Source organism: Macaca mulatta, chromosome 16 (assembly GCF_049350105.2).
Source record: "Macaca mulatta isolate MMU2019108-1 chromosome 16, T2T-MMU8v2.0, whole genome shotgun sequence".
NCBI classification, from domain to species: Eukaryota; Metazoa; Chordata; class Mammalia; order Primates; family Cercopithecidae; genus Macaca; species Macaca mulatta.
The window spans coordinates 89,237,497-89,264,794 of NC_133421.1; the positions used below are offsets into that span (position 1 = coordinate 89,237,497).

The window sequence follows — 27,298 nt, forward strand, 5'->3', positions numbered from 1 at the left end:
CTTTCTCTCTTCCCTAGAAATTGATCAGTTTGGTAAATTATATTTCTGCCTTGTTATTCCTCATTATGTGTTCCTTGGGCTTTCTTGGGGTTTTTTGTTTGTTGTTTGTTTGTTGTTGTTGTTTGTTTTGTTTTGTTTTTTGAGACAGAGTCTCTCTCTCTCCCTGTTGCCCAGGCTGGAGTGCAGTGGTGAGATCTCGGCTCACTGCAACCTCCGCCTCCTGGGTGCAAGCAATTCTCCTGCCTCAGCCTCCCAAGTAGCTGGGATTACAGGCACCCACCACCACATCTGGCTAATTTTGTATTTTTAGTAGAGATGGGGTTTCACCACATTGGCCAGGCTGGTCTCGAATTCCCAACCTCAGGCGATCCACCTGCCTCAGCCTCCCAAAATGCTGGGATTACAGGCATGAGCTATTATGCCTGGCTGCTTTCTTGGCTTCTAACCTTGACTATGTTTGTTAGTGGTTCATCTAACTTTTCCCAGAAAACAGCTTTTATTTACTAGTCCCATTTTTCTATTTTGTGGCCCATTGTTATTCTATTAGTCCATTAATGGCTTCCTCCTACTTTTCTTCAGTATATTACTTTTTGTCCTTTTCCTAACTTTTTTGAACCATAAGCTTAGCTGACTTATTTTTGTTCTCTCATTTTTATTGGCTGTGCATTTAAGGCTGTGCATCCTCTCCATCCACACTCACGGTCACCCCTCACCTGGCCCTGCTGGCCCTTTCTTTGTGGGTGCTTCACACCCTGCTGTGAGCCTGACTTCATTGTGCTGTGCTGTTTCCACTTTGCCTTCCCCAGCAGGCTGGGCTCCTAGGAGGTGGGGACCACACCCTGCTCAGTTCCAGATGTCTAGCACCTAACACAGGGTCTCACACATGGAAGGTTTTCCATATACATTTGTGGGAAAAATTACAGAGTGGATAGTAATTTTGATGTACTATACAATCATAATAATTCTAAAACCAATATTTGAGTATTAATTCTATGCCAGGCACTGTGTTAGGTTCTGATAAGCAAAAGTTTTTTAATCCTCAGACACCACCACGAGGTGGATTTTCCTCTCCCTCTATTATGGTATAGGAAACCTGGGCTTAGAGAAGTTAAGGACTTCTCCAAACCACAGAACAACAATGGACAGAACTCAGCCTCATGAGCAGCTAAAATGTGCAGTCACAAAAAGCAAAGGAAACCAGCCTGAGGGGAACAAAGAGGGCCCACAGGGCAGGGCAGTCAGAACACAGGCTTGAGTGTCAGACAGACTTGAACTGGAATCAGATCTGCCACCACTAGCTGTGGGACCCCAGGCAAATAGTTTCTTTGTGCCTCAGATGTTTCACCTCTGAAATGGGGAGAAGAGTATCCATATCCCCAACGGATGATTGTAAAAATCACATGGGTGATAGATATCACACACCCAGCACAATGCCTGGCCCATGGTAAGCACTCAGGAAGCAGTGATAGTGATGGCCGTGGTGGTAGTGGTAGTGGTAGTGATGGTGGTGATGATGGTGGTGGTAGTGATGGAGATGAGGGTAGTGATAATGGTAGTGGTGGTAATAGTGATTATATGTCAGTGATGGTGGTGGTGGTGATGGGATGATAGTCATGATGGTGGTGATAGTGGTGGCAATGGTGATAACGATGGCAGTAATGGTGGTGATGGTGATTATGATAGTAATGTGGTGGTGATGGCAGTGATGGTGGCAATGGTGATGATGGCAGTGGTGGCGGTGATGGTGATTATGATAGTAGTGATGGTGGTGATGGTGATGATAATGGCAGTGATGGCGATGATGGTGGTAATGGTGATGATGATGATAGTCATGATGGTTGTGATGGCAGTGGTGGTATGATGATGATAGTGGTGATGGTGGTGATGGTAACAGTGGTGACAATAATGTTGGTGGTGATGGCGGTGATAGTGGTAGCAATGGATAACGATGGCAGTAATGGTGATGGTGATTATGATAGTAATGATGGTGGTGGTGGCAGTGGTGGTAGTGATGGTGATTATGATAGTAGTGATGGTGGTGATGGCGATGATAATGATGATAATGGCAGTGATGGTGATGATGGTGGTGATGATGATAGTAATGATGGTGGTGATGGTAACGGTGGTGCTGAAGATGATAGTAATGATGGTGGTGATGGCAGTGGTGGTGATAACGGTGGTGATGATGATGATAGTGGTGATGGTGGTAGTAGAAGGCAGTGGCAGTAGCAATGGTATTGACAACAATGACAACAATTACATCATCCCAGAACTCCAACAACAACAATGTCACCAAAACCCAATACCATACAGTGAAGACAGGCCCCATTGGAAAGATGAATCAATGCCCACAGAGCAGAAGAAATGGAAGATTCTAGAATGTCAGACTGGGAAAGCATACTTGCAATCATCCAGATGCAATTTCTCCACTTTACAGATGGGGAAGCAAAGACCAGGGTCAGGAGAGCAGTTTACCCAAGGTCTCACACCTGCTACCAGCCAGGCCTAGAGTAGACTGAGTTTTCCAAACCAAGCTGGTCTCCACTCCTCCCCGCCAACCCTTCAAACACCAGTGAGCACTTACTCTGGGGCGGGCACTGGCTTAGGTTCTGGGAACCCAAAGAAATGAATACAGGAGGGGATGTCAAGACATAAGGCAAAACAGATAGCAGTTCCATTCAGTGGCGGGAGGAGGAGGAGTGCCCGTGTGGCTCCGTAAAGCATTTGAGTGGCCAAGGAGGGAACAGATCATGCTGGAAACGGAATTGACGGAGGTAGCTCTACCCAGGCCGCCCACAGGAAGGCTTACAGGGAGCTGTAGGGCAGGAAGTGTTGATTTCAGCACAAATGAGCAACAGGAGGAGGAGGAGCTGTAACCACATCCAGAGGGGGTGGGGGGGGCGGGAAATCAAGTGCACAAATTAGGGCTGATGTGAAATTAACGGCTACTTAAAAGACTCAAACTAATTTAATAACTTTGCCAGTAATGAAAATATATGAACTAGGAAGAAAAGACGGGTAAAATATTTACTGGAAAAGGCAAAATAAGAAAATATCTGAGAAGGCAGCACATCCATCAACGTCTTGAGATGGCAAAATTCCTAGGAAGGGAGGGACTTTCTGCAGGCACAGAGTCCACCGAAGGGGAGTGCGGGGAAAGGGACAAGATCAAGGACTCTTCAATGGCAGGAGTTGCTGCTGCCCAAGGGTTCACCCTGTGTCCAGCTAGTGCTCAGGGCTTTCCACATCTGTCTCCATGGTCTCCAAAGAACTCTACTAAGAAACTGACAAGGCCGGTCATGGTGGCTCACACCTATAATTCCAGCACTTTGGGAGACTGAGGGTGGTAGATCATTTGAGGTCAGGAGTTCAAGACCAGCCTAGGCAACATGGTGAAACCCCATCTTTACCCAAAAATATAAAAATTAGCCAGGCATGGTGGCGGGCACCTGTAATCCCAGGTACTCGGGAGGCTGAATCAGGAGGCGGAAGTTGCAATGAGCCGAGGTCGCACCACTGCACTCCAGCCTGGGTGACAGAGCAAGACACTCTCTCAAAAAGAAAGAAGAAGAAAGAAGAAGAAGAAAGAAGAAGAAGAAAGAAGAAAGAAGAAGAAGAGGAAGGAGAAGAGAAGAGAAGAGAAGAGAAGAGAAGAGAAGAGAAGAGAAGAGAAGAGAAGAGAAGAGAAGAGAAGAGAAATTGCCCAGAAAACGAGCAGGTAGGCTGGAATTCCAATCCAGGCAGTGTGGCCCCAGGCCCTGGACTCTTAGTCTCTATCTGGTCTGTTCCCCCTGCCCACCCACCCACCCAGCCATGGAGAAGCCAACAAGGGCCGCCCTCCAAACCCCGAGAAAACCCGAGTCCGGTCTGCACACACCTAAGCCCCCATCCTACAGCTGCAGCCTCTGAGACTACGGAACATTCCAAAGAGACCACGTCTGTGGGGCCGTGGGAGCCCGGTGGTGGGGGGTGGGGGGAAGAGCAGCAATGATCAAGTGACAGCCACGGATCACCAGCCCATTTTCATACGTGCCACCAAATTAGCGGCTGTTGGTGAGACCGAAGAAACGAGTCTGAAGAAATTTTCTGTGTGAAATTGGACTAGATTGGCTCTGTTATAAACACAGGCACAGGCTGAGGGAGGTTGGACAGCCATAAACAAAGGCTAACGGCAGATGTCAGCGTATCGGGCAGGCGGGGGCGTCTCGTGGGAGGCCTCCGGGGCCACTGCAAGGCCCCAATTTTGTTTAATATCCGAGCTAATGATCTGGAAGACAACAGACAGGTCACAAGCAAAACCTGCCGAGGACGTGGGGCGCGGCGCTGCAGTTGTTTGCTGGGGCAGGGGGACGCCGGGGAAACAGAGGAGACCTGGAGGGAAGATAAGTAGCTCCCAAGTAAATTGAGATTCAGCTTGAAGAAAAATTACAAACACTCAAATCTAAGAAAAACAGCCTGAAACCGCTATTTTCTGAGCCGAGGAAACCCAGGAAGCAGGGAGAGGGGACAGACTCAAACCATCACAGGGTCCATCGCAGACCAGCTTGTGATGTCACGGGGAGGCTGATTTGTGTTTTGTTCACTGTTTGGGAGCAGGAAAGACATCCCCTCAGAGGAGCTGAGAGAACCGCGTGGCCCAGCCCGGGGGGTCTATCTGGGTGGCCGCCTTTGCTCTGAGGGGCCTGGCACAGGAGCAGGAAGGAAAATTGGAGTTCAGAAAAATATTTGCTAACACAGGGGGAGTGGGAGCCAGGATCTCCTGCCCTGTGTGCATGAGAGCCGACCCAGTGTCTGGTGACTGGCAGAGAGCAGGGAACCGTCCGGAGGGTCCAGGAGCAGAGACTGGCTGGGGGCAGCTGAGGGGCAGGGCTGAGGGCCCCAGTGTGCGGGTAGATGGGGAGGATCTTCCAAAGCAGAAACACCAGGGCCCACACTTCCCAGCTGCCCAGGAGGGAGGCAAGACCGCAGTCGGGAACAGCCCTCCAAAGTGGTTTTGGGCCCCTGAACACTTCCCTCCCGGCCAGGCTCCATGCGCTCGCTGCTTGAAAGGAAACCAAAATTGTCAGCCCGGACACATTTGGAAATTTACTGGAGCAGCCTTCCCCTGCCTTGCGGGGATTGGGTTAGTCAACCTGTTAACCACATATTCTCACCACCCACAGTGCGCGGAGGCTGTGTGGGCCTGCGGGGAGCAGGAGGGAGAGAGAACCAGGAGGGACCGAGGCCAGCTGCACAAGAAGGACATTGACAAAGGGTGTGGGGGCATGCCAGGGGACGCAGGGCCAACATGGAGGGCACAGAGGGGCAGCTTGCTAAGGAGCAGGACCCCTGAGGCCCAGAGGCTGTGTTGATTCAACATGGGCAGGTGCCCTCACATAGCAAGCATTTACCAGGCATTGTCCATGCCAGGTGCTCAGCTGAGGGACAGCAGCTGGACTCCTGAGAGTCCTCACCAGGAGACCCTGAGAGCACTGGCCAGGCTGGTCTCAGGCCTGGGAGCCCCAGTCTTACACAGGCAGCAGCACTGATGACCTCACCCTCTAGCACATTAATTGTTCTCACTGGAACAGAGCTCCCTGAGGATGGAAGGGGCGGGGGTTGCCTGTCTTTTTTTCCCTTGATTGTCTTACTGGTGCCTAAAGTAATAGCTAGCATGCATCAAGTGTTTACTAATTATTTATAGAATGGATGTATGGGTAGATGGCAAATGGTAGGTCGATGGTGGGTGGTGGGTGGTGAGTGGGTGGTAGATGGTAGTTGGTAGATGGGTGGATGAGTGGCAGGTGAGGTGGATGGTGGATAGTGAATGGGTGGATGGGATGGATGATTGGATGGATGGGTGGATAAGTGAATGGATGGATGGTAAGTGGTGGGTGGTGGATGGGTGGATAGTAGATGGGTAGGTGGATGGTGACTGATGGATAGTACATGGTGGGTAGTGGATTTTGCATGGGTGGATAGTGGATGGTGAATAGGTGGATGGGTAGATAGATGAATGGTGGGTGGACGGATGGGTGAGTGGGTGGGTGGGTGGATGGTTGGGTGGTGGATGAATGGGTGAATGAATGGGTAGATGGGTGGATGGTGAATAGTGGATGGATGAGTGGATGGACGGGTGGGTGGATGGATGAATAGATGGGTGGGTGGGTGGTGAATGAATGGGTGGATGGATGGATGGGTGGATGGTGAATAGTGGATGGATGGAAGGATAGGTGGGTAGGTGGATAGATGGGTGAGTGGGTGGGTAGGTGAGTGGATGAATAGATGGGTGGGTGGGTGGATGGTCGGTGGTGAATGGATGGATGGGTGGATAGTGAATAGTGGATGGGTGGAAGGATGGGTAGGTGGGTGGGTGGGTGGGTGGATGAATAGGTGGGTGGGTGGGTGGGTGGCGAACAAATGGGTGAATGAATGGGTAGATGGATGGATGAGTGGATGGTGAATAGTGGATGGATAGGTGGGTGGGTGGATGGATGAATAGATGGGTGGCTGGGTAGCGAATGAATGGGTGAATGAATGGGTGGATGGATGGATGGGTGGATGGTGAATAGTGGATGGAAGGAGGGTGGGTGGGTGGAAGGATGGGTGGGTGGATGGATGAATAGATGGGTGGGTGGATGGCAAATGAATGGGTGATGAATGGGTGGATGGATGGATGGGTGGATGGTGAATAGTGGATGGAAGGAGGGTGGGTGGGTGGAAGGATGGGTGGGTGTGTGGATGGATGAATAGATGGGTGGGTGGATGGCGAATGAATGGGTGAATGGATGGATGGATGGATGGGTGGATGGTGAATAGTGGATGGAAGGAGGGTGGGTAGGTGGATGGATGGGTGGGTGGGTGGGTGAGTGGATGAATAGATGGGTGGGTGGGTGGGTCGATGGTTGGTGGTGAATGCATGGGTGGATGGATGGATAGGTGGATGGTGAATAGTGAGTGAGTGGATGGGTGGATGGATGGGTGGGTGGGTGGGTGGATGGTAGGTGGTGAATGAATAGGTGAATGAATGGGTAGATGGATGGATGAGTGGATGGTGAATAGTGGATGGATGGGTGGGTGGATGGATGAATAGATGGGTGGGTGGGTGGCGAATGAATGGGTGAATGAATGGGTGGATGGATGGATGGGTGGATGGTGAACAGTGGATGGAAGGAGGATGGGTAGGTGGATGGATAGGTGGGTGGGTGAGTGGATGAATAGATGGGTGGGTAGATAGTCGGTGGGAATGAATGGGTGGATGGATGGATGGGTAGATGGTGAATAGTGGATGGGTGGAAGGATGGGTGGGTGAGTGGATGGATGAATGAATGGGTAGGTGGATGAATAGGTGGGTGGGTGGGTGGTGGGTGGACGGATCTTGTGACACCCCTGTTGCGTCTTCAGCAACTCCTAGAAAATCAGGTACAAAGTAACAGCCTCCCCCACCCACCGTCAATCTCCATCCCAGCCCCAAAAGACTGAGTGTAGAAGTGACTGGGCTGAAATGGTTGCTGGGTGGTCACTGAGCCGGGGCAAAGCACAGAGAAAGGCCGAGGGAGACCCCAAAAGCCTAAGAATGCCCAGCTCTCACATACACAGATACTTTGCAAACTGCAGAGCAGTGAACTCACGCAGGTATTCATGCTTCATTCTCCATCCCACTGCAGATGAGGTGCCCTCCCTGTCCTGCTGGTGGAAGGCGTGAAAGGGCAACCACTTTACTTCTCCTCGACTGTAGCCCCAGGACCAGCCAGAACAGGTACTCAAGAAACAGCAATTTCATTTTTATGTTTACTGGGATGGTGGGCACGTAATGAGCAGCTACTGCCCACCCGGAAATGGCGTGTCCAGGAACATCAAGGAATAGGCACCCAGGGACCATGAGGGTCAGCGGCTTATGTTCCAGCACCAACTCCCCAAATCTAAGACTGCCAGCCAGCACTGTCACGACAACCTCACCTCACCACAGCCAGAATACTCCTGGCGGCAAGCCGTTCGGTCTCCTTCATCCACAGATGCCCGCACCCACTTCCCCACCCATGACAGCACGGCCAGCCCGAGAGCCGCAGCTGCAGGGGCTTCCTGAGCTTCAGCCTGGCACTGGGTGGCGTGCGGAGGACTTCACCTGTGTCCTCTCCTTTTCTCAGCTGCCCCGGGGGTAGGAAGGATGCTTGATCCCATTTCACAGTTGGGGAAACTGAAGCTCACGGGGATTCAATAACTTGTCCAAGACCACACACGTAATAAGAAGTGAAGCCAGCATTTGGGTCCCAGCCAACTCTATGGGCCAGGCTCCCCACCAGACAGAGCTGGGGGCACCTGGCCTCTCCCAAAATCAGCTCCACCCTCAAAGGAGGATGTGTCCACAATTCAAACAAATATACCTTGCACCACAGTAAGTCCAAAAGAGGAGTCTCAAAATCTTTAGAGATTTGGAACAGATGCTTAGAACTTAGTAAGGTGACTGCTTTGCAAAGGGTCCTTTTGCCATTTAAAAAAGATCACTTCCATGTATGCCCCTGGGGACTTAAGTTCACCACCGTGCTCCAAGGGTTCAAAGGGAGTGTCAGGGGTGCCAGAAATAGAGCCCAGCCTTGCCGGGACTGAGCGGCCAGCAAGCCCAGCTCCCAGGAAGAAACACTGGACAGTCAGCCCTTCCGCAGACTCTCCTAATCCTAGACCCTTCTCTGCTCCAGACACTCCCAAGGATTAAGGGTGAGCAGAGACCACCACTGCAGATTCAGATGACAGAGAGCAAGGGTCGCCAAACTCAGGAGACTCCAGAGAAACATGAACAAAGTTGACCCCACACCCCAGCTCCATGAGGCCACTGGGTCAGCACCTTTCCATCAGCTGGCGTCACCGCTAAAACCTGGTGTGTCAGTGACAGCAGTGAGTGCCCAGGACATGCAGACCCCTCAAGGCAAGCACCACCCAGCTGGGCATTGAAGCTGGTGTCCTCACAGCAAACTCTGCAAAAGGAGCCCTCTCTTTATCCCAGCCCAAGTCACAGAGCAGCAACCGGCGTCCTGAGGGCAGCCCTCACCTCTTCCCAAGGGAGGGGCACATGAGGGTAGGGACTTAGACCCAAAGCAGGCCCAGCCTCCCGTCCGCACCTGTGTCTGGTGGGGATGGGCAGGCACACCCAGCAAAGATGTCATCCCTGGCATCAGGGGGAGGGACATTGGGCTTCCCATGCATGGTGCCATGAGTCCCACTGCTGGATGGGCACCAGAATAGATGGGCAGCAGCCCACACAGCTCACCTCATAGGGACAAGCTAATCACTCTATTCCAAAATGCAAACTGGCAGCCACTCAGCAGCCACCAAAGGCCACCAAAAGGGGCAGACCAGTAAGTCTGTGACATGCATGAGCAAATTCATTACTGAAATGAATTCTCCCCCTAAACAGCTGAGATTGTGTGAAACAAAGCCTTGTAGAATGGTTTGTTGACTCCCCTTTTCTTTATTCCTGCTTGCAAGGAATAGCACGCCGGCTGAGACTACTGGGAACCAGGAACGGGAAGTCCTGAGCCCTCACCCGAGTCTGCGGCTTCCCCATCCACACAGGGAGCTGAGTGCCTCTCGGGCCAGAGTCCTGTGGCTCTCTCCGCCGTCTCTCTCCTCTCTTGAGTACTTGAGCCTTGTCTTTTTTCTTCCTCTCCCCTTGAAAAATCAAGTAGCATGCATGTTGGGTTTCGTTGGATGCTAGAGATTAGATTGCATCTGTCTGGATATAAATAATTTACTGCTTGATGGTCAGAGGGAATTTAATTAGTTCTTGTCCTCCTGATAGAATCAGCCCACCATTGCTAAAACATTTCACTCCGAATTAGTCTGAAAGGGGCCAACAAGGCAATGCTAATTTTATACACATGACGTCCCCCGCAGCTTCTGAAAATACACATCCAGCATGAAGCACCACCCGGGCTGTCGCTGCTGCCGCTTCGGTGTCTGGGGGCGCCAGAGAAAGTCCATGGAGGGTGGGCCCCGGCCCCGGCTGGAGATAAGGGAATCGGGGTAGGGGCCAGAACCCTGCTGCCTGACATGTACGACTTCTCCTCCCAGCTCTGGATAAAAGAAGCAGGGACCCCAGTTACATGATCAATGAGTTCACAGGGCCCAGGTGAGGGGCTCGTACCCACCCCAGGAATCCAGCAGGAAAGACTCGACAGAGCTGTGCTGGGATTTTTCCCCTCTGCAGAGCACGGCTCTGCTGGACGCCTGCCTCCCACCTGCCTAGGGAAATCACAGCTCAGATGAAAACCTGGAGATGAGGCCCTGTGCCAGCCAGCACTCGCCCACTGCCTCCGCCTGGCCCCTGTGCAGCGGCAGAGCGGGTGGGGGGAGCGAGAAGGCCTGGTTTGTCCTGAAGTTCCCTTTAGGAACATTCGAAATGAAGCAGATCTCAGAAAACAAGCCAACAGGATCAATAGCCCACAAAAACCACCAACAAAAAGATGTTTTAAAATGTGGGCCAGGTAGCCAATGGGTCCTTGAAGGAAAAAAAAAAAAAAAAAAAAACACAAGAATCTCTAAGGAATGTTCAATGAGAAGGAAGAGGATGAACAGGCCAGAGGCTGACTCATCTATTGATCAGACTGTCCCTTCAGAGACAGTGGCCTGGTGAGGCAGGAAATGAAACGCCTCGCTTCTGTCTGCAAGGAAAGGGCAGGATCCCCACACCCCACTGCCCTCAGCAGTCCCGTTACGGGGAAGATGAAGGCAGCCACTTCTCAGCATGTTTATCTCTCTGGCCTACAGCACATTGGATTTTATGGCATGATTTCAAAGACTGCCTGTTTCACCACAACCTTCGCAGCATTGTGTGTTAGCATTTTTTTAAGTCTTTGCTAACAATCTGGGAAAAGGGGTGTCACGTTGTTGACATTGATACAGGTTTGATTACTCGTGAGAAGAGTTTCCTTTCCACATGCTAGAGGAGTAGAATAGGTCTGCTTTTGCTTTTTTCTTGGCACATTTTTTTCCTTTGGAGTTAAACCAATCCATCTTCAGTGTCTTGCCTGAATCCCCCACTGGCCGGGAGTCTAGGTCTGAGGGCATCTTGTTGCTATTTGCTTGTGCAGTACATGTTCTTCGCCCACAAAGTTGGCATTTAATAAATATTTTGGGGGCAAACCAGAGGATGGAGTTGAGGAAGTTCTCCCATGATTCATAAAAGCGTTCTTCATATAGACAAAAGAAATAAGAATAATGATTCTAAGAAAAATATCTCCCATTAAGTGAGTACTAACTATGCTACGCACCCTATGCCAGGCTGAGTACTCTGCACGTTTCGTGGTTTTGCTTCCCCTCTGTGACACTCAGTCCCCAAACAGATGGAGGACCTGCAGCCTCTTTGGGGTCAGTACCTTACCCAAGGTCACACAGCTAAGGTAAGAACCAGCATTTAAATCAGGCAAGCTGGCTTCTGGCTCTGCCCTGACCCATCCTGCTCTCCCCCAGGCCTAAACCATCAGGTTCTTTTTGCCAGGCAGCTCCCATTTGACTTCCTTTCATTCATTGAACAGTCCTTCCCTCTGCACTTTGGGCCAGACGAAACAGACAAGGTTCCCAATAGCAGCAAACCCAAAATGGCGTTGATCATGCTGGGAAGAAAACCATGAGCTGGTGTAGTGGGAACCTGCCTGAAGGGGCAACATTCTCACCTATTACCTTGGCGAAGGTGGCATCTAGGGATAACAGCCGAGCTGGCCTTGCTGGCTGGTGGGGGCTGATGGGCACATGTTAACAGAAGCTGAACCTTCCCGGGGGACGCCTTAGCAGAACGGTGCCAGCGCCTTAAGAACATTTATATTCCTTGACCCAGGAATTCTACTTCTAGGAATTGATCCTACAGAAATAATCAGAGGCGCAGACCAAGATTTATGTACAAGGAAGTTAATCACAGGATTATTTATAACGCAGAAAAAAACTGGAAACAACCCAAACAGCCGACAGTACAGGAAGGAGGAAACAAATTATGAATTTTGGGGACATCCACACCACGGACTAGTCAGCAGCCACTGAGGCGTGTGGTTGTGCTGGATGCTCGGTGGCTCACGCCTGTAATCCCAACACTTTAGGAGCCTGAGGCGGGTGGATCACGAGGTCAGGAGTTCGAGACCAGCCTGGCCAATATGGTGAAACCCCCGTCTCTACTAAAAAATCAAAAATTAGCCAGGCGTAGTGGCGCACGCCTGTAGTCCCAGCTACTCAGGGGGCTGAGGCAGGAGAATTGCTTGAACTCGGGAGGCGGAGGTTGCAGTGAGCCGAGATCATGCCACTGCACTCCAGCCTGGGTGACAGAGCGAGACTCTGTCTTTAAAAAAAAAAAAAAAAAAAAAAAAAGAGTGATGCTCACCTTGTCATATTAAGTAAAAACAGGGTACAGACTATATATAAACACCATTCTAATTTTATTTTAAAATACATTTTTTAACAGACTACTAGGAAATACACCAAAATGTTAAAGTACTTATCTCTGGGTGGGAAGATTAAAGGAAGGTTATGGTTGATTTTTGTTCCCATCTCTACCCTCTTCTGTGCTTTCTCTACTTTTTGCAAAGAGAAACTATTTACTATAATCATGGAAAATATTTCTTAAGAAGCAAACAATACATTTAGAACATCTTTCTTTCTTTCTTTCCTTTTTCCTTCCTTCCTTCCTTCCTTTGAGACAGAGATTCGCTCTGTCACCCAGGCTTGAGTGCAATGACACGATCTCAACTCACTGCAACCTCTGCCTCCCAGGTTCAAGCGATTCTCCTGCCTCAGCTTCCCAAGTAGCTGAGATTACAGGCATGCGCTACCATACCCACTAATTTTTTTGTATTTTTGTAGAGATGGGGTTTCACCATGTTGGTCAGGCTGGTCTCGAACCCTTGACCTCAAATGATCTGCCCACCTTGGCTTCCCAAAGTGCTGGGGTTACAGGCGTAAGCCACCGTGCCCAGCCTAGCACATCTATTTTTCAGCTATAGAATTCATTTTGGAGTCTTACTTGATTAATCAAAGTCCTTTTGAAGTAGGGCATAAAGATCTTAATGCAAGACCCTGGCAGTGCCCTATCTGAGAAAGGGTAGAGCAGGGTCTCCTCCTTTCTTCTGCAGACAATACTTCCATGAATGCAACCCAAGACCACTGTGCATTTTGGATGCAGCTCTGTCACACTGCTGGCTCACGCTACAGCTTGCCAAGTCATATGTGCAACCACCTAGCTCTGCCTCACCATCACAGGCTTGGAGAGCTTGGCTATTTGGACCCCAGTAAAGTATTTTGGGTTCTACTCAATTGTATTTTGCTAGCTTCAACCCACCATTCTGACTGTTGAGATATATTTAGATCCTAAGCCTGTCTATGAAGCACTCTCACCAATCCTTCCAGCTCCCCGTCATCCTCGGATTTAATAACTCTGCCACCTGCGCCCCATCCGAGACATCAGCAACCACGAGGAGCAGGGAGAAGGTGCTGATAGAGCCCTACGGCACATCTCTAGAGACCTCCCTCTGTGTTTCTTCTACTTGTTAATCAGCTTTCATTTGTTATTCAACCAATTACGAATGATGAATGAGCCCTCCCTTTGCGTAAGCACATCTTGCCACAGTCCCTATTTAAGCCTCACCAGGCTGGGCCTGGGGTCTCCACTCGTCCACTATAAGAAGCAGCCAGAGCTAAAGTCTTCCTCAGTAGCGCTGTCCTCCATCACCACAGTCCTGCAGCTCCAGGGGGACTCTCAGGTGCGTGCAGGAAAACTGGGAGGATCAGCTTTGGCCCAGCACTGCATCCATCCATGTGCTGTGCATCCTGGGGTGGGCCAGGGGACGGGGGAAGAGCTGAGGTCCACAGCAGGTCCTAAAGCCAAATCGCCAGAACCCCAGTCCTTCCATGCTTTGAGGAAACTCTTTCGACGATGGACAGAATCAGTCAGTGGAGGTGGGCCTGTGCTGGGTCCCCGGGAACCCATGCTGCTCCAACCAAGATGCTGACCTGCCTGTGGGCCTAGGGCACTGTGCCTGCCCTCAACCCCAGAGGCAGAAGCCTTGCTTACCGCCCTTCATAACCAGTATCTGTGGTTCATTCGTTCCATGGGACATCCTTCAGCTGAGCATTGCCCCAGAGGGGACACGAGGCAGCTACAATGGCTGGGCCCTGGCACCTGATGGGACAGGTCCAAGCCCCATCCAGCAAGGCAAGAGTCACCAGCAATTTGCTTCACTTGTTCTTAAGCAAATTACCTAGTTCGTCTGCACCTCTGTTCTATTCTTTATAAAATGAGGTCACAATAAATTCTTGTTAACGGAAGTCACCCTGCAACTGAGGACTCACTCCTCCTATCTAGCTGCAATTTCATGTCCGTTAACCAACTTCCTCCCATCTTCCCCTTCCCGCTCTCCTTCCCAGCCTCCAATACCCCAAATCCTCTCTCTCTGATTCTATGAGCTCAACTTTTTTGAGCTCCCACATATGAGTGAGAACATGTGCTATTTTTCTTTTTCTTTTCTTTTTGAGACAGGGTCTCACTCTGTCGCCCAGGCTGGAGTGCGGTGGTGCGATCTCGGCTCACTGCAACCTCCGCCTCCCGGGTTCAAGTGATTCTATTGCATCAGCCTCCCGAGTAGCTGGGATTACAGGCGCCCACCACTATGCCTGGCTAATTTTTGTACTTTTTGGTAGAGACAGGGTTTCACCATGTTGGCCAGGCTGATTTCGAATTCCTGACCTTAAGTGATCTGCCCGCCTTGGCCTTCCAAAGTGCTGGGATTACAGACATGAGCCACCATGCCCGGCCAGGATTTAAGTTCCTATACCTGGCTCATTTCATTTAACATGATGTCCTCCAGGTTCATCCATGTTGCCATAAATGACAGGTTTCCCTGATTTGATCATTAGACATTGTATATATGTATCAAAATGTTCCTTTGTATCCCATAAATATGTACCACTATTATGTGTCAACTAAAAATAAAGGGAATAAGTAAATAAATAAACAAGGTGACTCCTTGTCCCTACCTCTTAGGGCTGTCGTAAGGATTCGCTGAGACGTTACAAGCCAAGTTCCTGGCAGGGAAGGGCCATCGTTAACAGAGTCCTTGCTGGGACTCCATCTCCAGGCTCTCCAAGGCAGGGCTGGCCAAGTCAAATCAATAAAGAAAACCCTCTTTTCTTCCATTTCAACACATTCGGAATTTGAAAATCAATTTGAAATTCATATAAAAGAACCTGCCTGACCTTTACCTCTGCACTCTCTATTAAGAGATGGTTTGCAGACCAAATCAATAATGTAAAATCTCCTGGAAGCCTTCTGGGATGCTCCTAGAACAGCATGGGTGCCCGCTCTCCAATGACAGTCACATTGCGTGTACCTGCGCTGGGTACTTTTTATCTTCCCGAGCAATAGCCTGCTGGGAGGAGTGGGGGCTCACCTTTCCCTCACCCCTACCAACCCCCAAGCTGGGGCGACAAAGTCTAGAGTACAAAGACTTTATCTGGTCTTGGAAGCAAACATCCAAGGCCCCCACGAAGCAACGCTGTGCCGTAAACCCAGGACCGACACCACAAGCAAGCCCATGTGCTGAGAGAACAGAGAACTGATTCCTTTTATCATACAGCCTGAGCATCTCAAATCTGAAAATCCAAAATGCTCCACAATCCAAAACTTTTTGAGCACTGACATGATGCTCAAAGCAAATGCTCACTGGAGCATTTTGGTTCTTGGATTTTTAGGTTTGAGACACTCAACTGGTAAGTATAAAGCAAATATTCCAACATTTTAAAAAATCAAAAATCTGAAATACATCTGGTCCCAAGCATTTCGGATAAGGGATATGCAACTGGTAGGCTCTAAAAAGCAAACTTCTGCTGGTTCCCCTGCCTCCCACCGCAACTAGCTGGGGGTAATGCCCCTTCTTCAACGTTTCTCCCGTGCTGGGGGCCGCCCACCCACAGCACCCTCGATATATTCCAAAGAGGTGATTCCTCCTCACGAAAGCCTGGGAAGACTCAAGAGACCCCCATGCCCTGTATAGTGAAAAAAGGCTAATTTCCCAGCTCTGCCCCCAATTAAAAATACCTTCACTGTGAAGGCGACTGGTTGGCCCATAAGCCAGGTTCCTGCGTCCCACTCACCACCACCAAGTGCAAACTGGCCAGACCCCCAGGACCTGCTCCGTGGGAAACACCTGAGTCAGTGAGACCCCCGCAACCCCCACCTCCCAGAGCTCCGGCTCCAGTGAGGATGTACTGAGGGGTGAGGGGGGCTACCTCCCCACTAGATGCTTAGGAGTCTGCCTTCTCCTCAACCCACCCACCTTGAGGAATACCCCCACCAGCCTCTCAGGTAGGTTTCTTTATTCTTGCTTTAGGGGATTTTTTCATTGTGGAAACATCTATAGCAAAAATAACAAAACACCTTGCCATTTCAAACCATTTTTCAGTGTACAATTCAGTGGCCTTAATTACATATCAAATGTTGTGCACCTATGACTATAACCCACTTCCAGAACTTTTCGATCACCCCAAACAGAAACTCCATACCCATTCAGCAACAGCTCCCCACTCCCCACAGACCCCTGGCAACCATTCATCTACCCTCTGTCCGTATGGATTTGTATTCCAGTTATTTCATATAAATGGAATCATGCTATGTGTGGCCTTTTGTGTCTGGCTTCTTTCACTTAGCATACCATTTTTAGGGTTCATCCATGCTGTAACCTATGTCACAGCTTCATTCCCTTCTATGGCTATGTACTATTCCACTGTGTGGATATACTACATTTTGTTTGCCCACTCACCTGTTGATGGACATTTGGGCTGTTTCACTATTGTGTGGTGAATAATGATGCAGTGAACATTGGCATACAAGTATCTGTGTCCTTGTTTTCAATTTCTTTGGGTATATGTCAGTAGATTTCTTTCTTTAATCTGCCAACCTGCATTTATTCCATTTGCTGTTACTTAGGGGGCCCTGCTGCAAACATTGTACCAGATGCAAGATATTCTGGTGGCCAAGGTCAACATCTAAGAGTGTTTGGATGGATGGAGAGAGAGAAAATCGATGGATGAGGGATAATGGATGGATGGTGTATGAACAGATGAATTACGGATGGATGGTAGATGGGCAGACGGATAGTAGAGAAGGAATGGACAGACATATGGATTATGGATGGATGGATGGATAGGTGGATTATGGATAGATGGTAGATGGATGAATGGTAGATGGACAGATGGATAATAGATGGATGGTAGATAGATGGATAGATTATAGATGGATGGTGGGTGGGTGGATGGACGGATGGTATGTGAACAGATGAATTATGGATGGATGGTGAATGGGCAGATGGATAGTAGAGAAGGGAGGGACAGATGGATTATGGATGGACAGATAGGTGGATTATGGATAGATGGTGGATGGATGAATGGTAGATGGACAGATGGATAATAGATGGACGGTAGATGATGGATAGATGGATTATAGATGAATGGATGATGGATAGATGGATTATAGGTGGATGATACATGGGCAGATGGATAATAAATGGAGGATGAATGAATGGACAGATGGGTGGACAGACATCACAGCCACGTTGCTCTTACCTTCCCCCTATTGACTGGCATAGCAGCAGTCCAAAACTTCTGAGCAGGCCTGCCTTCATTTGTCTCAAAACTTGTCTGTATCTGAGTAATGTTTCCCACAACAGTGTTGGCTGCCACTAGCTCTCAAGCCCTCCTGTCACGTGGGCAGCATTTCCAAAGTGACACTTATAGGCCCCACCCCTGAAGACCCTGACCCCACACTCTAGGGTGGAGCCCACCGTCAGTACTTTTCATGAACCCGCAGGTGGCTCAGGGGATCAGCCAGGGCTAGGAACCCCTGATGCAGGGCTCACATCTTTCCAGGAGTGGGCCTGTGGGCTGGGCTGCTTTGCATGCCTTGCAGTGGCTGTGGGTTGCTTTTAAAAAATAGAATGTCATGTCTCAGGAAGGATGAAGAAACCTGTAAATCACAGATAAGAGACTCTTACTGGAGGACGAGGAGGGGCCCTGGGAGAAAAGAATTTTTTATAAAACAGAGTGGCAGGGAGGAGGAGTGAAGCCAAAAATGCTGCGATGAAGTTAATCTATTAGGCAATTATTGTAATGCCAGCTCCACGTCCCCGGCCCTGGCCTAGCTGTCATTTAACTCGTTGAAAAGGATGTTTCTCATTACTGGAATTTTACCCTTTGGACTAACAATCTGGTGGCATCAGGCATTCAAGATTCTTAAGGAATCCCAGGGTCCCCTAGCATCTCTGGGTTCTTGAAAGAAGTCAGCATTGTGGTTTCCAAATATCCCCAAATCAGGAAAATGGCAGAGCCTGCCCTAGAGCCAGCAGATTATTGTCCTTGCTGTACAACTGACCCCTGAGCAGAGCCCTGACCTGGCCCCTGTCGAGCCTGGCTAGGACAGGCTATGACCAGGCCCTCCCTCTCCCTTCTGCCTGTGTCTGGGGGTGTCATCTCCTCCCCATTGTCAGCCCAGAGTCTTCCTGGAGGCTGGGACCCATCATAAAAGTGTCGCAAGTGTTTTTCATCGGGTTTGGTGTCCCCCCTTTCCCCCCACCCCCAACTACTCTCTTCCACCACAGAAATTCAGATTTAAATGGAAGTGTACCAGGATAATTTGATCAGGTTGTCTTAAGCCTGGAGTCTCATATTTGTGATCTACAGTTTTAATTAAGCTTTGAATCTCCACTGCAGGATCTCATGTTATCTTGCTGCATCACACCAAGCAAGGGTGGTGGGTCAGGACACAGCCGACCCGGTTAAGACTGGATGTTTGTGAACTTGCTGTGGGGGGTCTGGCTTCCTCTTCCTGCTCCTTGAGTAGACTCTAATCCAAGGATCCCTCAAGGAGGGAACAGGGTAGGCAACAGGAAGGCCTAGGGTGGCGACAACAGAATGGGCAGAAGACTGTAGCTGTGGCCCCCCGGGTGTGGCCTGCTCACCTCCCCAGCGTCCTCTCTCACTGCCAACCCCTCACCTTCAGGACTTTTGTCAGAAGAACGCGATTTGCTGAGAGCCATCGAGTGCAAACCACGACCTGGTGCTAAGCATTCTCTCATTTAACCCTCTTGGCCATCCTGAGAGGTGGGTGTTGTAATCACTCCTCCCATCTTACACGTGGGGAAACTGAGGCATCAAGAGGCTGTTTGACTTGCCCAGGGTCACACAAATATGAGGGCAGTGGGGACTGGGCTGGGATTCAGGCCCCCCTGCAGCCTGACACAGAGTCCCCAACACACCTGCTGCCCAGACCATGGTCCATTTGGTGCCCAGACCAGGGCACTCCCCTGCCCCTGGTAGTGAGTCTTTAGGGCAGCATCGCCCCGCCACCTGGCTTAGCCATCCCTGAACTCACAGTCCTTGGGGCACCTGGATTGCTTCTCCTCAGGCAAGGTCCCTGTGTCCAGGAGCCCACTGTGGCCCCAGCACCCAACACCCGGCACGTGCCCACCCACCATGCACACCTATGGATGAAGCCGAGGCCGATCCCACCCCTCCCACCCCAGCTCTGCCCACCAGGCCTCCCTGGTGGATCCTGAAGGCCTTCAGCCCTCTCAACAAGGTGGGGGGAGGGAGGGGGAAGGGGAGCCAAGCTGAAGGCAGTGGGAGCTGGGCCCTTTCCTGGGAGGTGGCCCCAGGTGAGGACCACAGCCTTAAGTATTTATTAACAAAGGCGGGAGGGCAGCCAGCCTGTCCGATTACTTTATGGCCTACAGCAGTTTGCAAACGTGCATGTTTCCCGTGGCTCACAGTCTCACAGCAAAGACCTGGGAAAGCTCAGCTGCTCATTAGGGCTCTGAGGATCAGAATAATGGCCACACTGCAGGGACACAGAGGCTGGCCATCGGTGCCATCCTGAGGTGCCTTCCGGATTCCCCACCCACCCTCACCCCACGCAGCCTTGCCAGATGTGACAGATAAGACAGCATAACCAGTAAAACACTAATTCCAGAGAGAAGACAAACAAAATTATAGGATAAGTATATCCCGTGCAATCTTTGGGACACACTCATACTAAGTGATTATTGTGTATCTGCGGTTCCAGTTTACCTGGGCGTCCTGGGTACGCCTGGCAGCCCTGCCCCTACGGCACCTGACACCTTTCCTGCTTGTGCCTCAGGCACGTCCTCTTCTTTCTGTCCCCTCTTCCTGAAGATTCCCAGAGGGGCAAGAGCCAAGCCCAGCCACTCTAGAAGTCACCCTCTACAAAGCACAGCAGCAGAGCCACCGGAAATACTTCCTCCAAGCCTGAGACAGATGAAAAGGAGAGAAAGACCAAGGCTGTGGTGAACAAAGGCAGAAGGAGCTGGGCGTCAAGACCGTGCTCTGGACGGAGCCACACGCAGCACCGCCCCCACACACACCCGCTGTCCAGACGCACCCACCTGTGAGAGGCCTCTGGGCTATGCAGTCCCCAGCCGTGATTTGAGGCCTTTCAGTCTTGCAGGACCTCGTGCAGCCTGGAGGAGGGGCTTCCAGGCTGAGGAGCCCATGGCCCTGGAGACACTCTCTGGTCTGCAGAGGGGCTCCAGGCAAGGAGCGAGGCCCTTCAAGGCTTTCACCCTGGCTCCCCCAGCGCAGGAAGAACAGGCACCTGTCCCTTTAACAAGCCCTCTCCATCCTACAGCTGCGGCCACTTGATGTGAATGATTGCTGCTGAGAACCTCATCTGGGATTTTCCAATGTGATGATTCAAGCCTAGCTGTGTTCAAAAACCTCCCTGTCAAGCCTAAGTGATGATTTCCGCCTTGCCATCTTCCTCTGGAATGTTCTGTCCCCTCCCCTCCCCCTGGTATCACCTGCCTCCGATCTCCATCCTACTTGGATGGATTCTTTTTGAATCTGCCCGGCGGTGGGGGTGCCCAAAGCAGAGCCAGGCGGGCATGTTCACCAGCTGGAGAAAGACAATGCCTCCTTCTCCTCCCTGGCTCAGGACAACATTCTCTAGGAATAAACTAAACTGCGGAGGTGGGAAACCAGGCGGGGAGGAGAAAAACAGAAACTCCAGCTTCGCCACACATGAAGAAGGGGTGCGAGCCCCCAGGGGCGGGCTGCCCACTGGAGAAGATGGGCTGACCCTCAAGGGAGCAGGTCAGCAAGAAAGGGATCCAAAAGGAGAAATCTAAGGGGTTGTCTAAAAAGTCCTCACAGAGAAGTTACAGAAGGTGGATCTTCATCCCTCTCAACCCTTAGGATTAAGGGTCCGCTTGTCTAAGGTGCAGGGGAAATATGTCAGCGGCGTTTGAACCAGAGCAACTCCATCTTGAATATGGGCTGGGTAGAATGAGGCTGAGACCTGCTGGACTGCATTCCCTGGAGGTTAAGGCATTCTTAGTCACAGGATAGGACAGGAGGTCATGAGATGCAGGTCACAAAGTCCCAGCTGCTAAAACAGGATGCGGTAAAGAAGCCGGCCAAAACCCACCAAAACCAAGATGGCGATCAAAGTGAACTCCAATTGTGCTCACTGCTCACTGCGCGCTAATTATAATGGATTAACGGCTAAGAGACACTCCCGCCAGCGCCATGACAGTTTACAAATGCCATAGCAATGTCAGGAAGTTACCCTGTATGGTCTTAAAAGGCGAGGAACCCTCAGGTCCAGGAAATTCCCACCCTTCTTCCAGAAAACTCATGAATAATCCACCCCTTGTTTAGCATATAATCAAGAAGTAACTATCAGTAGACTCCGTTGAGTAGCCCATGCCACTGCTCTGCCTATGGAGTAGTCATTCTTTTATTCCTTTACTTTCCTGATAAACTTGCTTTTCACTTTAAAAAAGTAAAAAAGCTTCACAGGTTCACGAGTGAGAGCATGGTAAGCCACTTCCACGCTGGTGCCGGAGACAGCCCAGGGTCCAGCCTCCCAGGCGGTACCCGGAGCCCTCCTCAAACTGTCACATGTCCCCCAGTCACGTGAGGATCTCATTGAAGGGCAGGTTCTGAGTCAGCAGGTCTGGGCCAGGCCTGAGTTTGTATCTTTAACCAGCTCCTGCATGATGCCGCTGCTGGTCCGAGGACCACACTTTGAGTGACACAGTGGTTCCCAACTTTGAGGGCACAATGGAACCAGCTGAGGAGTTTCAAAATGACTGCTGCCCTGGGGCCTACCCCCTAGGTTCTGAAGGCAGCCTGGGTGTGGGGACTATGAAGCCCCCCAGGTGATTCTAACATGCCGCCCAGGCCCATAACCCCTGATCTTACAGGAAAAGGCCCCTGATCTAACCCTGGGCCCATAATCCCTCATCTAACCAGCACCCATAATTAATTGCTGGGTACTGGTTCAATGTGCACCCAGCAATTAATTATGAATTACAGCATGAATGTCCTGCAGACAAGGACAGGTATGAAATGCTGTGAGGGCATGCAACGGGGAAAAGGGGGCTCTTGAGTTAGGGGGCAGGAACGAATACATGGGGTGGGGGGAAGAGTGAGGGAGACAAAGGGGTCCCTTTCCAGGGCTGTGAGGCCACAGAGGACAAGGTGCTAAGGACTCCGGGAGGCCACAGAGCTACAACGGAAGTGGGTCGAGGTGCAGGGGCAGCTGGCAGGGCTGAGGGATGGACCTCACGCCATAGGTAGGAGCTCCGTCTTCCAAAAGTCATGGGAAGCCCTTTGAAGGGTTTTGAATACAGTAGTGACAAGGTCAGACTTCAGCTTAGAGAAACTGGTTGGAGGGAAGTGCACAGGAAGAAGGAAGACAGTCGTTTAAGTCCTTGTCACTCACCCTTTGAAAAAGCTATTCTAAATGAGGCTAAAAATTGAACAACTAGGGCACCTCTGTCTTAGCACTAAACATGGGGTCAAGGCACTTCCAACTTCTGGGAAAGAGCTAAGTCCTTGCCCGGGGCAGCCTGCCAGAGCAAATCTTGCCCTAGGCCCAACACTTGCTATTTTTAGTCTGGCCCCTCCCCATAGGGCTGCAAATTATTTCATGGTATTCCTGTGATACGAGCAAGCCCACCCCCTCGGTTAGGCTGAAACCACTAATCAAAACCAAACTTCCAAGCAGAAGTCGCCAGTCCTATTGGGAGTTTGGAGGGATGCTGTGCTGGTCAGTGTTGTGTCCATATGGCCAGGCCATAGTCTCTAGGGATTCAGTCCAACATGAATCTTGGTGTTGCTGAGATAATATTTGGTCGTTGTGGTGAACATCTACAATCAGCTGACTTCAGTACAGGAGACGAGCCTCCAGAAGGTGGATGGATAGGTCCCAACCAATCAGCTGAAGGCCTGAAGAGCAGAAACTCAGGCTTCCCAAAGAAGGAGAAATTCTTGCCTGAAGACTGCAGCACAAATCCTGCCTGTCCTAGGAATTTCAGACTTGCCATCACCTGTAATCATGTGAACAAATTCCTTAAAATAAATCTCTTGATAGATGGAGACATGGGGATGGAGATGGAGATGATGAAGAAGATGAAGATGGAGATCATAGAGATGATGGAGAAGATGGAGATGATGGAGAAGTTGGAGATCATGGAGATGATGGAGAAGATGGAGATCATGAAAATCGCGGAGAAGATGGAGATGATGGAGAAAGTGGAGATCATGGAGAAGTTGGAGATAATGGAGAAGATGGAGATGATGGAAAAGTTGGAGATGATGGAGAAGATGGAGATGATGGAGAAGTTGGAGATGATGGACATGATGGAGATGATGGAGAGGTTGGAGATGATGAAGAAGACGGAAATGATGGAGATGATGAAGAAGATAGAGATGATGGAGAAGATGGAGATGATGGAGAAGTTTGAGATCATTAAGAAGATGGAGATGATGGAGAGGTTGGAGATAATGGACATGATGGAGATGATGGAGAGGTGGGAGATGATGAAGAAGATGGAGATGATTGAGATGATGGAGAAGATGGAGATGATAGAGAAGGCAGAGATGATGAAGAAGATGATAGAGAAGATGGAGATTATGGAGAAGATGGAGATGATGGAGATCATGGAGATGATGGAGAAGATGGAGACCATGGAGAAGATGAAAATGATGGAGATCATGGAGAAGATGGAGATAGGTAGAGAGAGCCTACTGGTTCTGTTTCTCCAGAGAACTCTGACTGATACAGGTGCCCACGGCTCTGGTCCCAGACACTTGCAGTTCCCTCCCACCTGGCTATGGCTTGATGTTTCCTGCTGTCCACCTTTCTATCTAAAAAATGGGGTTCCTGAGAGCCCCAAAACCCAGACCCCAAAGACTTGACTAGGATGGAGGGGGATTACTCAAGCCTGTAGAGCTCGCACACAGACAGCACACAGCATGGAGGTCTCACTCTGGACCCCCATCCCAGCCTCACACTCAAACCCCAAGAAGTGATATTGGCTTTGACGAAGATGGAGAGAGCTAGTGCAGGACATGTCTATCTTCCAATGACCAAGATCTAAATTTTCCAAAAGCTAGATTTCCAACAATTCTGGCTAAAACTGAAAAGTAGTGGGTGAGTAACACATTGGAGAACCTGGTGGGGTGCAGGATCACTGAGGGAGTCAGACACCATGAACAGGGCAAATGGCATCCTCCAAGGGGAAGCAACGAGGCCCTGAAGATGGAAGAAAGGAAGCAATTCTTCACATGCATGGGCAGACTCAATTCGGCAGGGGAAATGCACCAGAGGAAAAAGCAGCAATGTCCAAAAATGTCTCTAAGCTTGATTATTTAAACATTTATCATCAAACTTGAAGAAATAAACTCAAAGGCCATTTTAATGACATACATGGGGACAAGAAAAGCGTTTGTGTTTCCAGTGCCAAGTTCCTTTGAATGAGCGACAGAAGTTTCTGCAAGTACAGTCAAAGGTGACGGGCGCACACTTTGCCAAAGAAGATCCCACTTCCAGCACACACACGTCTGTGGCTTATCATTGCTGACTTGTTTCAGAATTGGCTCCAGCTCCCGAAGCAGGTTGTCAACCCACCTCCTCCCTGGAAAACCCGAAGGAGAAGGGGAGGGAGAGAGGTGGAGTGGCCAGGGAGGCCAGTGTCAGGAGAACTGGGGCATGGTGCTCTCTGGACCAGAGCAGCATTGAGCACCCTTTGTGAAAACCTCTGCGATGCCAAGCTAGGTCCCCCTGGCGCTTGGGTGGCTCTGAACCACTGCCACAGAAGATGGAGCTCAGGGGCCCGTGCAGACCCAGCGTGGGTGGCAGTGCCCACAAGCTCCTAAAAATAAGCATCCGCTCAGCTCAGAACCCTGCTGTCCCTCCACCTGGCCCTAGAGTGTCCTCACTTCCTCGGCCTGAGCACTGCTGGCTTTCTGGATGGGCAGGAGGCAGAGCTGAGCCCAACCTGGGGTAGTGGTGGAGAGAAGGGGGTGGTCCAAACTTGTCCAACAGGAAAGGCCACCTGGAGCGCTTCCGTCACCCGTGGGGGATTTTGGCGATGCTGGGAGCAACCACAAAGCCCAGGGAAATCAGGAGCTTTGCAACAAAACCAGCTCTGGAGAGCATCAGGGCACTCAAGCCCTCCAATACCTTTCCCCAAACAGCACATGGTCAATCAGGAATGCAAAATAGGCAGCCCATCAGATACAGAGCAAAACCAAACCAAGACAGGGCACCCACTGCCTGGCACCCCTTGGGGCAGGCTCCCTGCGCATCCTCTTCTGTGTGGGCACACGGGTGCAGTTCTGTAGGGAGGTGGCTGTGGGTGCATGCACATAGTACCCACTCAACCCCTCATGGTCTTTTGCCCTCCCATAGAGGCAGGTGGATGAGGTGAAGGCCTGGACGTGCCAGCCATCCTGAGACCCGCTCTGGGCCAGGGCTTGCACATTCGTGCACATTTTCCACATCCTCAACAGAGACCCTTGGTCTGGATGCTCCGTGAATTCACATCTGTCTGTGGGAGAGGAACTCCCTGACTTGGCCCTGAAAAAATAATAATAAAATAATAAAAATTTAAAATGAAGTGCAGCTTCTTCCAGGAAGCCAGAGGTGTGGGTAGCTGGTGTAGGATTTGCTTGGCATTGGGTTTGGAGCACAGCGGATAATTCCAGAATTCCACCATTCTCCTGGCACAGGGTCTTTGCCCAGGGCTGACCTCAGGGCTCACTCCATCACCGCATGACCCCAATGGCACAACTGTGGTTACACCTGCTGCAAATTTCTGGTTAGTTACATTATCTGAGATGCAGTGGCCTTGACTCGGGGTGGCTGCACTTCAGACTCAGCCTCCTGCCCCTCAACGTCCTGAGTATTGCGCTGTGGTGGTGAGTCACTGGCGCTGTGGTGGGGGGTCACTGGGGCTGCGGTGGGGAGTCACTGGTGCTGTGGTGGGGAGTCACTGGTGCTGTGGTGGGGGGTCACTGGCGCTGTGGTGGGGAGTCACTGGCGCTGTGGTGGGGGGTCACTGGTGCTGTGGTGGGGGGTCACTGGTGCTGTGATGGGGGAGTCACTGGGGCTGCGGTAGGGAGTCACTGGGGCTGCGGTGGGGGGTCACTGGGGCTGCGGTGGGGGGTCACTGGGGCTGCGGTGGGGGGTCACTGGCGCTGTGGTGGGGGGTCACTGGCGCTGTGATGGGGGAGTCACTGGCGCTGTGGTGGGGAGTCACTGGCGCTGTGGTGGGGAGTCACTGGTGCTGTGGTGGGGAGTCACTGGTGCTGTGGTAGGGAGTCACTGGGGCTGCGGTGGGGGGTCACTGGGGCTGTGGTGGGGGGTCACTGGGGCTGTGGTGGGGGGTCACTGGTGCTGTGGTGGGGAGTCACTGGGGCTGTGGTGGGGGGTCACTGGGGCTGTGGTGGGGGGTCACTGGCACTGTGGTGGGGAGTCACTGGGGCTGTGGTGGGGAGTCACTGGTGCTGTGGTGGGGGGTCACTGGTGCTGCGGTGGGGAGTCACTGGAGCTGTGGTGGGGAGTCACTGCACTGGGGCTGTGGTGGGGGAGTAACTGGGGCTATGGTGGGGAGTCACTGGAGCTGTGGTGGGGGGTCACTGGTGCTGTGGTGGGGAGTCACTGGGGCTGTGGTGGGGAGTCACTGGCGCTGTGGTGGGGAGTCACTGGGGCTGTGGTGGGGGGGTCACTGGAGCTGTAGTGGGGGAGTCACTGGGGCTGTGGTGGGGGAGTCACTGACACTGTGGTGGGGGGTCACTAGGGCTGTGGCGGGGGGTCACTGGGGCTGTGGTGGGGAGTCACTGGGGCTGTGGTGGGAGGTCACTGGAGCTGTAGTGGGGGAGTCACTGGGGCTGTGGTGGGGGAGTCACTGACACTGTGGTGGGGAGTCACTGGAGCTGTAGTGGGGGAGTCACTGGGGCTGTTGTCGGGGTGTCACTGACACTG

At 51.2% G+C, this 27,298-nt stretch overlaps 2 protein-coding genes and 1 long non-coding RNA gene across 24 annotated transcripts in view; 2 read left to right on the forward strand and 1 right to left on the reverse strand.

Moving 5' to 3' along the window:
* RBFOX3 (RNA binding fox-1 homolog 3) overlaps positions 1–27,298 on the reverse strand; it is a 523,127-nt gene that overhangs the window by 465,509 nt on the left and 30,320 nt on the right. The window contains exons 1-2 of one of the 21 annotated variants that reach the window (XM_077969032.1): positions 20,409–20,830; positions 20,074–20,271 (exon numbers count right to left, since the gene is read on the reverse strand). The exons of the other annotated variants lie outside the window; for them this stretch is intronic. The gene's annotated coding sequence lies outside the window, so the exon portion shown is untranslated. Of the gene's footprint in view, positions 1–20,073; positions 20,272–20,408; positions 20,831–27,298 lie in introns of those variants that run through there. 21 annotated transcript variants of the gene reach the window in all.
* On the forward strand, positions 631–3,158 carry LOC144336038 (uncharacterized). Its single transcript, XR_013407433.1, has 3 exons — positions 631–1,622; positions 1,758–2,083; positions 2,163–3,158. It is a non-coding gene; the product is annotated as an uncharacterized LOC144336038 (long non-coding RNA).
* Positions 22,693–24,775, forward strand: LOC144336030 (uncharacterized). Of its 2 annotated transcripts, none has more exons than XM_077973140.1 (2): positions 22,693–23,615; positions 23,734–24,775. In XM_077973140.1, the coding sequence occupies exon 2, from the start codon at positions 23,740–23,742 to the stop codon at positions 24,226–24,228; it is 489 nt and encodes a 162-aa protein (XP_077829266.1). In that variant the 5' UTR covers positions 22,693–23,615; positions 23,734–23,739; the 3' UTR covers positions 24,229–24,775. The 2 variants fall into 2 exon arrangements, with proteins under 2 accessions (XP_077829266.1, XP_077829267.1); XM_077973141.1 differs by having other exon boundaries at positions 23,738–24,521.